Below are 15233 nucleotides of genomic sequence, written 5' to 3' on the forward strand. Positions count from 1 at the left end.
CCTAACCAGGACGGCCATAGTATATGTACACCACTTCTTTACCTCAGTCTAGATGAACCTGATGGCCTCATGGGGTCGCGACATGAAGCTCCAAACGATTGCCGTCTCTGCTGGATACGGGGAAAACGCCCTTCACGGGCACGGCAGATCCGGGACGATGGAACCAGCAGGTACCTGCCCAACTCGGAGCTACATACATGGGATCACCTGGTCACCCAGATGGATCTCAGGCGCCGGGCATGGATTTAATTCCCAAGTTCAGATCAGACAGCCGACGCTTGTTACATACACATATTTCACCGCGCAACAAGAACCCTTGACATCTTTCCATCTGTTTCGTCGGGCTCCTGTCATCTGTGCGCCTAGACTTTGGGCAGACAGCTCTGCTTGGTAATACAGTTATTAGTTAGTCTTAGGAGATCAAGCCGCCATGCCGCGGGAGAAGACGTGTTGGTGCGGCGCGCTGAACCCTCACAGATCTAATACCGGTTGTCAGGACCCTTGTTAATTGACGTTTCTCCCTGTGTACAAATACTTCGGAGACGCTTCCCTTGGCAACTGCTGCCACATACAGCGAGACAGTTAAACGAAAGTGATCATCTGAAGCAGTCCAGCCATTGTGATCTTTTCAGTGGATTGCATATAAGGATATGATTGTTTGTATCGCGTACTTACTTACTCTTCCTTAATAGCAGGGGGAGGAGGTGATCATGGGGCCTAAAGTGCTTGGTATAATTTCCATCGTCCTCAGAAGCCTATGCAACTCACCGCACGTCCCTCTTTATAGGCGAAGGGAAATCGGAATGCCAAGTTTTCAATATGATCCATTTCACATGCATAGTGCATAGAGTGAAAGGGGCTGTTTCCACTGCTTCTTTCGCGCGCCTTACATTTGCTAGATTGTGGTTATACGGAGGTACCTATAATCTAATAAGGAGCACGTCAAACTACCTGGACTTCTCCCTAGGCCAGAGTTGGAATTCAGGCGGAAATACTACTGAACGCAGATTTACATAGCAAATCAGAATCAATTCTTGACATCGAGAACGATAAAATATAGATCAAGAATGAGAACATTGGAAGGCTTCTACAATTATAAAGTTTAGGAGCTGATGAGTTGATTGGCAGTCAACCGCCGCCATCATGTGACTTTCGTGGTCAAGGAACACGAGAAGTCGCGATAGTGATTAGCCCCACGCGCGTCTGTCTGTCCACCTTCAATCAACTGCCTCGACCGCAAGAAGGGCACAATATCCGCCCGAACATCCTAGCAGTATGAAGAAGCAAAATAGAGATATCCGTGGTTTCTTCAAAAATCCTGCAGGCGGCGCTGCATCCACTACCAAATCGGAAACCACCACACCACCCAGAACAAAGGCGGTGCCGATGCAGCCCACTTCGTCCTCCCCAAATGCCCCGTCCTCGCCCATTACACCCCAGCCAGCCCGGACCAAAGTGCCCCTTAGTCGTGATGATGTAATCCGAGGCTCCGACGACGAGGATGAGGACGACTCGGACGACTCTCTCGAGTCTCTGTCCGAGATTGCGGCACGCCAAAGAAAACCTGGCCACGCCACCTTGCCCTCTGCCACAACAAAGGCCAAGCGGGTCGCATCTGGCAATTCTCGCGCTACTCCTGTCGTGCAGACGCAGCCCCAGAAGCACAAGTACGACCTCAAGGCTCTGCTCAAACATGCACGGGAAGATGATGCCGCGGATGAAAGTGTCAGGAGGGCCGGGGCTCTGCTGAGGCTAGATGATGCCAACAAGAAGGAGACAGAAGTACCCAAGGGTGATAATGAATCTCGTCCTACAAACATGCGAGAAGCGGCAAAGGAGCTTCTCCACGGCGACGAGGAAGGATCCAAGGGCGACAAGCTGGTCAGGGCTATTAACCGGACCACTGGGGACGCCTCTCAACCGCACTATTACTTCTTTGAACTTGAAGCACCTTCACGCGATGTTCGCCGGACGCCATTCCCTACACTGGCGGCGAAAAAGCAATGGAGCTTTCTTGCTGATACATCAACTAGGGAAGAGACTTTCGTTCGTGGCCTGCCAACTGCTCTAGCCTCCAAGGGGAAGGAGTTGCCGGAAGAGCTGTATCAGTGGATCCTAGACGAGGTTTGTTTAGAGAAGAACATGCAGTTACGTATGCAGTACTGCAACCTGATAACGCTTTGCCGGGAGAATACGCGTCGACTCGTCGATGTCAAACGCCTTCAACAGATATTGGAGAGCATTGGAAGCCGCAAATTTCCCAATGAGAATAGCCAATGGCATTCGTCACCCGGCTTGGAGCAGTCGTACAGAGAAAGAAACTGGTCTCCTGTTTCCACGTTCTTGAAACTACTAGAACGAATGGCACCAAATTTGGCCCCTGAGACTATAATAGGTGCTATCCAAATCCTCATACGCATGAGCCTTGATCCTATCGTCAGCAGAGATATTCGGATACGTATCGATCATTTCTCGGCAATCGAGGCTCTTGTGTCAGCGCTGCCTGGAACGGGGGAGCAATGGAATAATTGCGTAAGTCAAGACTGTGCGTTGACGCATCTCGTCAAAAGTATTAACAGCTTCCTAGTGCAGCCAGATATGCTCATATCTCCACGGCGGCGTGGAGCGGACATTGCAGCGTCAGATCGCCATATCCCTCCTCCCTCCCTCCACGGCCAGGTTGTGCGAGCTCCGTCGTCGGCTCGCAGCTGCAACTCTCTTCCAGCAACCTGGCCTAAGTTCTTCACATCTGGACGATGCGCTGACACGGAAAGACATTCTCGCACGTCTCGACGCGCCCGGCTTTCTCGTGACACACGAGACGGACTACGAAGAACTCCACGCCAATGTCAAGCTCCTGAACATGGTGATAGACGACGGGTCGTTCCTACGCAGCCCCAACGTCACTCAGAGTTCCAAGCCCGCTACGCCTGCCACGCAGTCAAGCAGCCGCGGCAGCTCCACGGAGACCGCAGCAGGAGACTTTGACAGTTTTATAGATATGCTGACCCGGAAACTCAAAATTCTACATGATACCATTAGCGACAACAGTATCATATCGCGCAAAGAGGCCAAGGCGGCCATCGATACTGCTGGCAAGCGGCTGGCGCATACAGTACGCACACGGCCACCGCCGAAGACCAGCATTATCGATGACTTGATCGGTCCCGCCAAGAGGGACGAAGAAGCTGGGAAGCCCAAACAGAGGGAATTCATGAAGAAATGGGCCTTGCAGAGGAGAACCGGTGTTGATGTCAATGACGAAAGCGATGCTTAAATAGGAGGCAGGAACAAGCAGCGGGGGGCTCATACCGATACCTTATATAATGCTACGCCGTATGTCGAAGGGAGGTGGCTAAACATAGCAGCTCTGTTACAGTTCACAGGGGGGTCTCTATAAGCTATATGCGGAAAACTGATTGATGTTAACGATGTATGAAGCCTTCCGCCGTTGTTACCACGGCGGAGCAGAGCGCCCCATGCTAGCTAGACTGAGAGGCAAGAACGCAGGCTTACTCTCTCCTAGCTGTCGGAGCATGGGAACAAAAGCAGCTCGTTTTGATCGCATGCCAAACATACATTCTTCGCCCCCCTTGAACGCTCTTACTCTGCCTCCATTGCTATACTCTGTACACGCGCAATAACCTCTCTACCTCTACCACGATCCCAGCTTGGCGCGACGTGCAGTTTAGTAGTGATGTATTCAGAATCTTGTCAAGCCCTCTGTCTTGCTAAGCCCTTAATCAAAGAACTTGCGGTTGGGGTTCTGGCCAAACAACGTCTTCCTCACAGCAGGAAGGGCGGCCGTCTGCAATAATTGCAGACGCTCCTCGAATGTGTTGTTGATAGTAATCTTTCCCTTGCCACCAACAACAATCAAACCTCCCGCACTATAGTCGCGATAGATTGTCAGTTATCATTCTTCTCATTCCTCTAAGGCAGGCAGACAGGAGAGACGGTAATATATCACTCACCTCTCATCAGGCAGAGAATCCGACTCGTCGATGGTGACCTTGACATCCTTGCCCGTCTTGTCCTTGTACTCCTTCTGGGCGGCCTCGATGGCCTTCTTGACGACGCCGTAGTCCTTGGGGCGGGCGGCGGACCTGGACGTCGGGCTCGACGAGGGCGTAGAGGCCCTCAAGTTGGAGGTTCTTGAGGACGTCCTTGTACTTAGCCTCGCCATTGACGGCGTCGGCCTGGGGCAGCTTCTTGAGGGCGTCGTCGAAGATGTCGTCGAGCAGCTCCTGGCGGGCGCCCAGGACCTTGAGGCGGGTCTTGTTGGCGACGGTGGAGCGCGTGATCTGCTGCGAGAGCGAGGCCTGCTTGAACTTCTTGGCGTAGGTCGCGTCGATGGCGTCCGTCTCCTCGCGCACCAGCTTCGACTTCTCGATGGAGAACTCCTCGTTGGCCTTGATCTCGATCTCCCGCGCCTTCTCGTAGGCCTCCTGCTTGATGAAGGCCGTCATCTTGCGGAGCTCCTGGCCGACCTGGTTGGGATTGCAAACAAGCCCCGAATCAGCCTTCTTGAACCGCCATAACCAAAATGCATGTTATACACGTTTTTCGGCTGGGTGCTGGCTTACCTGGTCGTCGGACATGCCGTGGACTTGCGCCATCTTGACGGCTTTCGGGTTGAATGAGGGACTTCGGGGGAGGTTACAGGTTGCAGCTGCGGAAGGCAAGTAACAAATTAGAAAGAGAGAAAAGAGGTAGGGTGCAGTAAGCTAGGCGGAAGACCTGCTCACGCAAATTGGTCGAGTGGAAGAATAGTATATAGCTCAAGGAAGCTCGTCTGGGAAAGCTATTATCTCGAAGTCGGCTATGGAGTTTGGAGGAGGATATGGCGTATGTAGTTGTCGTAGGTTGGAGGTTCCGTTACAAGGGTGGGTCCGACTTCAGTGCCGCCTAGGAGAGGTGCTTTGGAGCTGGCCAAGTACCCAAAAGCTCGGATTGCCAATAGCGTCACTGCCCAGACCTCAGCACCTTGACTGCTGACTAGCAGTCCTTCAAAGCGGAGCAAGTGTAACCCGGTCTTTCTCGTCCATCTCCCGATCATACTATTTTTTTTCATCAAGTCTTCCAAATAAGTAAAGGAACAGTATTCCGGGATATAGAACTATTAGCCACGAAGTTAAGCCACACCAATGATGGCGGCTGTGTAGCATGCATGTGACTGCTCTATCAACTCTCGTCATCCGCTGTCTCAGCATGGAGGAGTCGAGAGAGACACTGATGATTGAACGCCTATTTCACATCCATCCGACAGAGTCAGCCCAAATAAGACCCGAATCGACAGCAATTCATTAATCTAGAACGAGTATGGCCATATGTCGCCCTGTCGCTTGATTCGTTAGAGTGCTTTGTTTCTGCTTGGCCGGAATGTTGGTTCATGTGGACCCCGTTACAACAGCGCTGGTGACATGATCGAGTATCACCCCGAACCCCCCAAGCACCAAGCTTTGATTAATCTCTGATCGCTTGCAATTGCACCCGTGGAGGTATGGGGCATCCCAGTGTTTCAATCAATGCTGGAGTGGGAAGGAGGGAGACGACGACGGACAACAAACACATGCATACATCCAACCCCATAGACACCAAGTCAGGACACATCCAGCCGTCCACCTACCAGACCCCCATCAATACCTACCTACCTAAGTAGCCTGCGTCGCTACACCCTGAGATATATTCCTTTGTCGCAGACCGTTGTACTCTTTAACCTGTACTCTTTATTAGGAATCGCTACAGAATTTCCAGATTCCCGTCTCCTCCTAGGCTAGACCCGGTATTTGCCATCCAGCCCTCCCCCATAGATACCTGTAAAGTTGTTGAGAAGCCTACCAAATTTAGGTGCTGGGCTAGGTACCTCCCCAAACAACCACCACTACCATTCGACAGACAGGCCATCCCACGCCGCCATTTTGGGTAGAACCCTGGTCCAGCTGCAGCGTCATCGTCCACACCGTCACTCGTCACCCATCATCATTTGATTGCTCTTTTGTCTTGAACCACAACATTCGTTACTGCATACACTACCTGACCGACGTTGTGCGACAAGGCGGCCATACCCCTCGATTACATAAAAGGAGCACACCCCTGCAATTATATCGACCCGACCGGCGCGCTTCGAGAGAGAATACGTCGAGGTTGCGACAACTACGACGACAACTACCAGTTTGTCCGACTGAAGACGATACCATCACCTCGATGCGAGGCCGTGCTTCCTTTTCATCTGCGACCTTCGCCAGATGATCTAAGAAGTCCTGGGCAACCATATACTGCTGCAATGGGGTCGCTGGGCGGTTTGTCTCCGGGGGGAGCATTGCGGTAGGTTTCCAGGCGCTCGCCTCCCGCTCAAGACAAGAACTATAGCATCTAACCCGCATCTCTGCGCCCTACAGATTGGTGTCATAGTCGGCCTGCTCTCGACGAGTGTCCAGTCGCTCGGGCTGACCCTGCAGCGCAAGTCACACATCCTCGAGGACGAGAAGGGACCGCATGATGTTCGCCGACCGCCGCACCGGAGGCGCCGATGGCAGCTGGGCATGGGCATGTTCGTCATCTCCAATATCCTAGGAAGTAGCATTCAGATATCGACGTTGCCACTCCCCGTATTATCGACGTTACAAGCAGCCGGTCTCGTCTTTAACTCGATATGCGCCACGATAATCTTGAGCGAACCCTTCACGAGATGGAGTCTGTGGGGTACTTTGCTGGTTTCTGGGGGCGCCGTGCTGATAGGGATCTTTGGCGCTATCCCCTTCCCGGCACATAGTCTGAAAGAGTTGGTGGCTCTCATGGGTCGGTGGCAGTTTATACTCTGGATGGCGTTTCAGCTCGTGATGGTCGTCTCTATTGCTGTTGCTGTTGATGGCATCAGCTACTTGACCAGCCTGTCGCAAAACGCACGGTTCCGATTTGCGCGAGGACTCGCGTACGGATGTATAAGTGGCATCCTATCTGCTCATTCGCTACTTTTCGCAAAGTCGGCTGTCGAACTCATCCTACGAACTATATCGGACGGCGACAACCAGTTTGTATACTGGCAGTCTTGGATGATTGTGCTGGGTCTAATCACCCTGGCCCTGAGCCAGCTGTACTACCTGCATCGAGGTTTAAAGCTTATTTCAACCTCGGTTTTATATCCCTTTGTCTTTTGCATTTACAACATCATCGCTATCCTAGACGGTCTTATTTACTTCGACCAAACCAGCCTTATCACACCTCTGCAAGGCGGTCTTATCACTCTCGGCACTGCCATCCTACTCTCGGGGGTGCTCGCACTCTCCTGGCGTCTCAGCGACGAGCAACACTCGCCTGCTGGTGTCGGACAAAGTACTTTAGCACCTGGGCTGGGCCTTGTCGAAGACACAGAAGGCGAAGAGGAATCCCTTCTTGATTCCGATACCTTCAGTGGCGACGAGAACGAAGCGGTTCCCGCCACCTACAACACCTTTGGCCCAGCAGTGGCGGCGGAGACAACACCGTTGACCACCGGCCTTGGGCCCAAAGCACGTTGGACTAACCGTGCTGACATCTGGGATGAGCTCGAAGATCAGGGAGCGTACCCAAGCTCACCAAGGAGTGCGCGGCGCTCCGTGACATTACCGGCTGGCGCGGACGAAACCACATCGTTGCTCGGCGATGGCGGCGCTAGTAGTAGGCATGTTTCCAACACTTCGGCGGGCTCTTTCTCGAGTGCTGATCCGTCGGGCTTGGAGGCCGGGCTCACCCAAAGGCGGGCATTCAAGCGGAGGCGGAGGTCTACGGGGTTCCCCGGCTTCAACGCTCGGCGGCGCGGCCGTAGTAAGAGCACCGCCAACGTGCAGGAAGCGCTGGGCGGGATCTGGAAACTGAAATGGTTCAAGGGTCGCCCGAGGGCTGCTAGTAGTCAAGGTGCTATAGAGCATGCCGAGTCAGCTGCGGGCAACAACGACGACCATCGACGACCGCCGCTCGCGGTTGTGTATAAAGATGACGAGGAAGCGGTGGTCGGGAGTGCGACGACACAGCAACCAAGTATACAGAGCGGTAGCATAGACCCAGCCGGTCCTAGCAGGTAGCTTCGATTCGTATAGTTCCCAGGCAGGGTTTGGATTAGGGCCGGGCGGAGCATTCAGGGGTACAATACACAATTATTGGGTTACATAAGAAAGCAGCGCCGGAGCTGAATGGAGAAGAATCCATCATATTCCTTTCATATAGCGTTTATTGATACCGCATAAATCTATACATCTTCACGCGGCTTGTGGTCATGGACGAGGGGCTGGATGCCTGTTGGAGAAGTTCATTCTTCACTGAACTGTAGTATTGTTGAAGAATGCAACTTATATATATGATGCAGCAAGGGTCATCTGAAATTTCTATAGGCGGGTGGAGTTTGGTGAATGGCTTCTTATCTCCTACCTCCATCCGTCTTCCGAATGCAAGACATGAATCGCCATGCAGTATCTTCTCGTCTCCATTTTCTTCCTACTGCTGAGGATCCTATCCAACTGCCCCCAGCGAGCCACCACCCAGTCAGGACCCGCGGAAGCCCAAGCTGTTTTAAGCTGCATATGCCGTGTACGTGTAACACCTGCATCAACTTTGCTGAAAGCGCGTTCCGCCGTCTTAGTCGTTTGCAGTCCTGTTGACCTGGGTGGTTTCTAGTTCTGGCCTATCTTCGAGAGACGAACCGAGGGGCTCGAAGAGATCAAAGCACTGCTGGAAAGAGTCATCGGTCTACCAGTAAGTAGTTAGGTCAACTTACAAAAGAAAGGCAGCATTGATCGTACACATTACTGATTGGTATTGCGTTACCAAGTAAGAGGATGCAATTGAGATGAAGTGCTGGAACAAAGTAGAGTATTCGACAGGAAATAAAAGAAAGGAAAAGAAAGGGGGGTGCACCGTTGGCCACGGAGCAGCTAGCAGTTGGTATGCAGAGCGGATATAGCCAGCACAGCCCTTGCATATGAAATATAAGACATAACCATCATCGTATCCCAGAATTACTTGCCCCCGTCCGCTCTTCGGGGATCAATAAGGTCTTTAGATAGCAGCACGGTGATACGTTTCCAGAGACCACTCAGTTACGTCTGACACGGGTATCCTCGGCTTGGCGTCAAGGTAGTATTTTATAGGCCTGCAAATGCTGTAGTGTGTTGACACTGGTTTATGTTGTGAAACATGGTTTGGCCTGGGCAAAAGATGTGGTGGTATTTTGTTTGCAGCATTGTAGTTCCTCACCAGTTTACATCATTATATCATTCCCTGCGCTTTCATCGCCTCGATGAGCGCATCCATATCCCCGACGTTCACGACATGCTCCCAGCTGTCCGCGTCCTGCCGGTTCAGCCGCCAGTGCTGCTCGGCGCACCGCTTGGGCGCCATCACCTCGTCGTCCTCCCGGACGAATCCGTTGATGTCCAGGCGCGCGACGCGCACGCCCTTGGGCTCGTACATCTGCTCCAGCGACTTCAACAAGTTGGTCTGCGCCGCCTTCTGCATCGACAGACTGAAGATTGGCGGCAGAGGGCTATAGTTGATGCCGCTGCCGCTCAGTAAGAAACTCGGGCGTCGACGACTGTCTCCCTTTCCTTCTTCTTCTTCTTCTTCTTCTCCTCCTCCTCCTCTCTGTGAAGGAGAAGAAGAAGCCAACTCGACCAGATAGGGCATGGCCCAGACGGAGGGACGCCGTGGCGACGCCGATGCCAGGCCCGGAGCCGATGAGGACGAGGAGTCGTCTCTCAGAGGTAGAAGAAGCCATTGGTACTGGCGAAAAAAGGCTGGCAGGTATGGTTGACTGGAGAGCAGTCAGGTGGCAACTTGGTCAACTCCTAAGGAGCTATGAGGTGTTAATAGTTATTATATGATGAGACGCAAGAAAAGAAAGAAGGCCAGGGGCGTAGAGGGCCGAACCAGAGAGACTACTTGTACTAAAACCCTAACTACAAGACTTACCGGGAACACCGCTCTCGTAAGGCTGCGTCCATGTCTCCATATGATGATGGGTTCGTCCCCCTGCCAGCACAGACCGATCCCATTGGGGGGACCTTATTGGAAACCGCTGCTCGAGCGAAAAAGCCAACTCACTCTTTGTTGATCTTTGGTTGGTGGTAGGCTGTTTGGCGTATACCCACTAACAACCAAAGCCAAGTCAGCACAGTAGGGTATACGTGTATGCAGAGCCCGTAAGTAAGGCTGGTCGACTTCTCTCCTACACTCCTTTCACCCCATGAAGTCCAACGCTGGCGTGACTTGTACCGTATATTTCCCAATGAGCATGTTTAGGTACTTTCTTACAACTCTACCTCCCCTTACGCCAATATGTTGGTGCTTACGGTGTATATGTACAGCTAATAAGGTAGCCGAGACCCCGTCGGCGGCTTAGCTTCTCAGCCGCGAAGAAAGAAAAGAGGGTTATCCTGGCATTGTTTTTGAGGTATAATATGTAATATATAGCGAAGTAATTACTACGTGCCTTTAATTATAAACAGATAAATAGATAGAATCCACCTACTACTATATTCTTTAATAAGGCGTATCTATACTAGACATATATATTTAATTAAATTATATATATAATGATTTTCGATATCTGGACCCTTCCGACTTTAGATACAAGATGGGGACTCGGTTACTACACAACTATCTTTTTACCAAAACTGGGAATTGCATCTTTTTCTAACATGCGCACGACAAGTTGGACAAGAAGCCCTTATAAGTCTATTGCCCATAGAACCGCTCAAGCATGTTTAATAACGAATCAATTATGCATGGAAACAGTACTCATTCTTGTCATATTGTTATATTTTGAAGCTGGGAGTCTTTGACTATCAGCGCATTGCCTGGTATTCGTAACTATTCGTACATCTATCCGACAGACCGTCGTTTTCTACACGGGAAACGTAGTGACGATCAGGTCTTCTGGGCATGATATATACAGGTCCCCAACTCTTTACCAGGGGTAGACGCATTTAGTGGCCTCGCCAAGGCCAGCCAGTCACTTGTGCTCAAGTGAAAACCAACAAATAGGAGAGTCATTGGATCAGTGGCGCCTTTACGCTCCCATCCACCATTTCCTCTTGTTAGTCGTATGCTGAGTCTTCATCATGTTCATGCGGCGCAGCTTCTCGCGGCTACGAGGGTCGAGAAGGCCCGCGTGGCCGTCGTCCTGGAACCAGTGGTAGCCCTGCTCAACGCCGCGGCGGTCGGTACCATGCATCTTCACGCGCTGCAGGCTGCGGAGGCGCTTCATGCCGATCATGCAGACCCAGACCGAGAGGATGATGCTAACACCCGTGACGGCGCCGAAGCCCCAGTTAGTCTCCTCGATGAAGTTCTCCAGGTTCATTCCGTACAGGCCCGCGATGAAGGTGCCCATGGCCAGGCCAAGCGTACCAACGCTAAACTTCAACTCAAGAAGCATAAGAGCGTTTCGATTTGCGTCGAGGATGGCGCGAATACTAGGCTATTGTCAGCTTTCCGTGCTCTGGTATTGGAACTGGATGGGATGGATTTCGACTCACATTTCTTCGGTGTTTCTGATGCCAGACACCAAATTGCCAGATTCTTGCACAATTTCGTCACAGAACTTATGATAGGACTCCAGTAGCAGCTCGACATCAGTGTGGTCGTCAGGCGCTCGGTAGACATCATGTGTCTTCTCAGTTAGGTACATGGCGGCAAGATCATCATCTGCCTCGAGAAGATCCTCGATGGCGTCCCGCACCAACTTGGCCTTCTGCTCAAAGGTAGTCACGCGCTTGGATAGAATAAGCAGAACGCGTAGTTTGTGGCGATCGATATCATCTTCCAGGTCACTCAGGATGCGAATGACGGGATCGCGAACGGCCTCAAAGTCTGACTCAAGCTCCTGCGTTACGGACTGAAGCACAGCCTCTAGAGCGCGGAATTCGTAGGACAGACCTCCGGTGGCCGAAGGAGCCTTGTTGTGTAGCTTATGGTGTAGGTCGTACATGAATGCCGACTGGGGGTACGAGCTCTTGGAGCCGTATACATCAAATAGCAAGACTCGGTTGTGGGTAATAAGAACGCGGAGGTGGAGGAGGTTCAGGAGAATAGCCCTCTCCCGGACCAATATATGTGGGAGATTGGATGAATCGATCTTGCGCAGATCTCGTGGCAATAGTCCAAACTGCACTGAATATTAGCAACTACCCAAAGCTCCAGTGTAGATTTGATGTGTGGCGCGCTTTTGCTTACCCTTGCGACAAGTTCGCTTTTCTTGAACTCGCTATCTACCAAGACCGCATCGCCATTTTCATCTACCTCTGTGCAACGCAGCCGGGGCTCGAGGGCAGCCTTTGAGCTGAGTTGGCGGCGCTTGTTAAACATGGAATTGTTCTCCCCCTCGCCGTCAGTTTCTGGTATGTCCTCAGGCTTTAGTTTAGAAGCCGGCGACTTCCTTGGTTTGTTGTTGTTTCCCCATAACTTCTCTTGCCATGTCTGCTTGCAGGCGGTAGGGTCGGACTGTTGGTCTGTCGAGCCCCATCGCGCGCCAGTTTCTGTTGAGAAGAGGGTGGACTGTCTCAGTCGAGGGTTCGAAGAGGCGCGAGGAGTTCGTTTCTGCAGCAGTTGCTCAAGATTGATCAGGCTCGAGTGCAAGCGAGGGTGCTCTTGTCCCAGAGATGCGCAACCGGTCCTTGAAGGCCTCAGCTGCTTTCTAGCTGCGCATAAGACGCCGGGCGAGTGAGGACCGAGCTGGCCATGGTTCTGGCTAAAGAAACTGAGGTTCTCTGTTTGCAAGCGGAGAAAGCGAAGCAATCCATGAGAAGGCACGGGCAAACGAGCGGTTGCCATCTTGGATACTTGGGAGATGGACAAGTAGCTGTGATGCTGTTTGGCTATCGCATGGTTACAGCACAACAAAACTGACTGTCTTTGATGTCGTTCAGCGCGTTGCTGGCATCTGAAGTTGGTTATGGCGTCACAGCAGGGTTACCTTCACTCAGAAAATTTCCAGAAAGTCACAGGCATAATTGTTTGCTACTAATCAAATCACACCCGCCTATCACTCACTGAATGACGGATAAGGCGAAGCGCTAATACCCACTCGTGACGCACGGCCATTTCCCGTTACATTGGCGCATCTTAGGTTACTTAGTGCCCATGAGAAGCTGAAAAAGGTTCAGTCAGGTGCTGGACGCTCGCTGGAGGATCCTTTTTTTAAGTTGACATCCGACGATTTTCCGGCATGTAAGTCCTTGCAGTTCAACTTCAACAGACAAGGAGGGCTTCGAATGCAGATTATACGGGGTGAAAGGGCCGTGGTTCACTATAGAAGCCCCGCCTTATGATATCAGTCTTCCAGCACCTCTGAAAGTCAATCTACTTGACACCCAAACTCTGGTCAGTAGGCTGCGTAGTTCACGGAAATGTGGCGACTTTGTCTTAAACAAGGAAACCAGTTGGCCTCGACATTAGTTGGGGTTCATCCACAAGCCCTCGTCTGACCAAGGAAGGCGACATCCATCGACTTACTAAGGAAATATAAAAAAGAAAGGAAAACAAATAAGCCAGTATGGAATTAACTCCTATCAGGATTCCGGGCAAGCGCCGCAAAAAGGGTGAACCAGCACCCTCCAAGAAGGCCAAAAAGAACGTAACCCGCCACCAGGCAATGAAGAAGCACAAGGCGAAACCCATCAAGCCCAAGGGCTCATATCTCGAGCGAGAACTTCCTCTCGAGATCCTCGAACGCATTTTCTGGGCCAGCGAGACCGCCAATCTTGCCAAGGCCAGTCCGCGGATAGGTTACATGCTCTCTGGGCCTGCCACACGACGAGCCACCGTCCTCAACGCCTTCGGTCCAACTTGGGATGTTTGGTTTGGATGCTTGGGGTCTGGCCCTGGAGTCAAGAGTTACCACGGCTGGCAAGAGGATTCCTCGCGCTTTGGCGGTAGTCCCGAATTTCAAGTGAGTGTGGACTTACCATCCTACACCTAGCAATTACCTTTGCTAACCACACCAAACTAGTCTGCTCTTCTGGAGTACTCATGGGTGGACGTTTCTTTCATCACAGAATGCTGGGACCTCTGGGTTAAGCGCCACGGAAGGGACCGGTTCTTTCAGCACGAGAAACTATGGGGAAATTCGGATACGGCCAATAGGCTAGATGGCAGCGACCCCGACGGCCTTGAAGGGAGTCCACCGCTGTCGGGGATGGCCTACTTCCTGCACGACTACGACTCCTTCGTGACCAAGTCAGCCCACAACATGACCTATCTCGGCGACCACACCAGCCTGATCGAGGTGCACTGCGACACGGAGATCCCCGAGAAGCTACTGACGGGGCCCTGGGATGAGGCCGCCGTCAAGAAGCTCTTCTGGCTGGTCCGGGCGGGCGCCCGTCTCTCGGCGACCCAAACCTGGGAGGTGACGCTCGAGGGCTACCATGCGGCCTTGGCCGAAGAGACCGAGCCGCCCACGGGCCGCATCAACATCCCCGTCATCCGGCTGCTCCTCAAGCTCGGCGGGACCGATCATTGGCCCAAAAACGTCCTGTCCAAGGAGCTGGGAGAGTTGTTCGAGCGGGCGGGTCGCGTGCCCGATGAAGCACGCCTGAACTATCAGGCGGTTTACTATATGATCGCCTCAAAGTGGAGTTCTGAGTCAGTGTGACGCGCTGATAATGTTTGATCTATAACGGTCGATGATGGATGACGTCGCTTATTACGCGGGTCAAGCGGCGAGGTTGGCCAGTACGAGTTCATCTCCGTGCTGTTGAGAGACGTCTCTTCAGAACGCCTCGAGAATCATTGTCGGCCATACTTTGGTCAAGTTTCCAGAGTTCGCCGGTCTTGTCTGAGTTGACATTGGTGTTGAGATTAATGTTCTTGGCAAGGCTTTGCAGGGCGGCGCCAGGACCTTCCACACCCTTGAAGTAGCCCTCCCCTAGTCGCGGCGTCCAGTCTGCTCTTCCTTAGACTTGCTTCGCTGTGAGTTCTCGATCTTGGACTTCTCCTTCCCAAGCAAGTCCATGTCTCCGTACCCATCCTCCTGTCATGGCATACCAAGTAGGCAGCCTTGAGATAGCCTTCCATCAGTGCGGTTCCATTGTTTAGGTTGGCCGTATTCATCTCGCTGCGATGAATTATCCTGTTCTCCCTGTTCGGTGTCGATAGCCCCCAAGCAAAGAGACTTGATTGCACAGTGGACGTTTTACAGGAGCTATCTAGCTGCCATGTCCCTGACGAGCAACACCACGACATAACGATAATTAGTA

At 52.2% G+C, this 15233-nt stretch overlaps 6 protein-coding genes across 6 annotated transcripts; 3 read left to right on the top strand and 3 right to left on the bottom strand.

The window, feature by feature from the left end:
* Window positions 1-1275: 1275 nt before the first annotated feature.
* PG994_004659 (uncharacterized protein) lies at window positions 1276-3277 on the top strand (the record flags this gene model as incomplete). The annotated part of the gene is made up of 2 exons (XM_066856068.1): window positions 1276-2532; window positions 2588-3277. 2 exons carry the CDS (start codon window positions 1276-1278, stop codon window positions 3275-3277), a joined length of 1947 nt encoding a protein of 648 aa, XP_066718235.1.
* Window positions 3278-3739: 462 nt separating this feature from the next.
* Window positions 3740-4687, bottom strand: PG994_004660 (uncharacterized protein; the record flags this gene model as incomplete). Its single annotated transcript, XM_066856069.1, is given in 4 exon segments — window positions 3740-3890; window positions 3975-4087; window positions 4107-4490; window positions 4587-4687. The coding sequence occupies 4 exon segments, from the start codon at window positions 4617-4619 to the stop codon at window positions 3740-3742; spliced, it is 681 nt and encodes a 226-aa protein (XP_066718236.1). The 5' UTR covers window positions 4620-4687.
* A 1599-nt stretch (window positions 4688-6286) lies between these two features.
* PG994_004661 (uncharacterized protein) lies at window positions 6287-8063 on the top strand (the record flags this gene model as incomplete). The annotated part of the gene is made up of 2 exons (XM_066856070.1): window positions 6287-6302; window positions 6373-8063. The coding sequence occupies 2 exons, from the start codon at window positions 6287-6289 to the stop codon at window positions 8061-8063; spliced, it is 1707 nt and encodes a 568-aa protein (XP_066718237.1).
* Window positions 8064-9243: 1180 nt separating this feature from the next.
* PG994_004662 (uncharacterized protein) lies at window positions 9244-9977 on the bottom strand (the record flags this gene model as incomplete). Its single annotated transcript, XM_066856071.1, has 2 exons — window positions 9244-9730; window positions 9946-9977. The coding sequence occupies 2 exons, from the start codon at window positions 9975-9977 to the stop codon at window positions 9244-9246; spliced, it is 519 nt and encodes a 172-aa protein (XP_066718238.1).
* Window positions 9978-11044: 1067 nt separating this feature from the next.
* PG994_004663 (Mitochondrial inner membrane magnesium transporter) lies at window positions 11045-12807 on the bottom strand (the record flags this gene model as incomplete). The annotated part of the gene is made up of 3 exons (XM_066856072.1): window positions 11045-11450; window positions 11514-12142; window positions 12211-12807. The coding sequence occupies 3 exons, from the start codon at window positions 12805-12807 to the stop codon at window positions 11045-11047; spliced, it is 1632 nt and encodes a 543-aa protein (XP_066718239.1).
* Window positions 12808-13528: 721 nt separating this feature from the next.
* PG994_004664 (uncharacterized protein) lies at window positions 13529-14629 on the top strand (the record flags this gene model as incomplete). The annotated part of the gene is made up of 2 exons (XM_066856073.1): window positions 13529-13924; window positions 13985-14629. 2 exons carry the CDS (start codon window positions 13529-13531, stop codon window positions 14627-14629), a joined length of 1041 nt encoding a protein of 346 aa, XP_066718240.1.
* Between the last annotated feature and the right edge of the window lie 604 nt (window positions 14630-15233).

The sequence above is a fragment of the Apiospora phragmitis genome, assembly GCF_038363925.1.
Source record: "Apiospora phragmitis strain CBS 135458 chromosome Unknown utg000005l:1.0-4161743.0:1.0-4166827.0, whole genome shotgun sequence".
Lineage (NCBI taxonomy): Eukaryota > Fungi > Ascomycota > Sordariomycetes > Amphisphaeriales > Apiosporaceae > Apiospora > Apiospora phragmitis.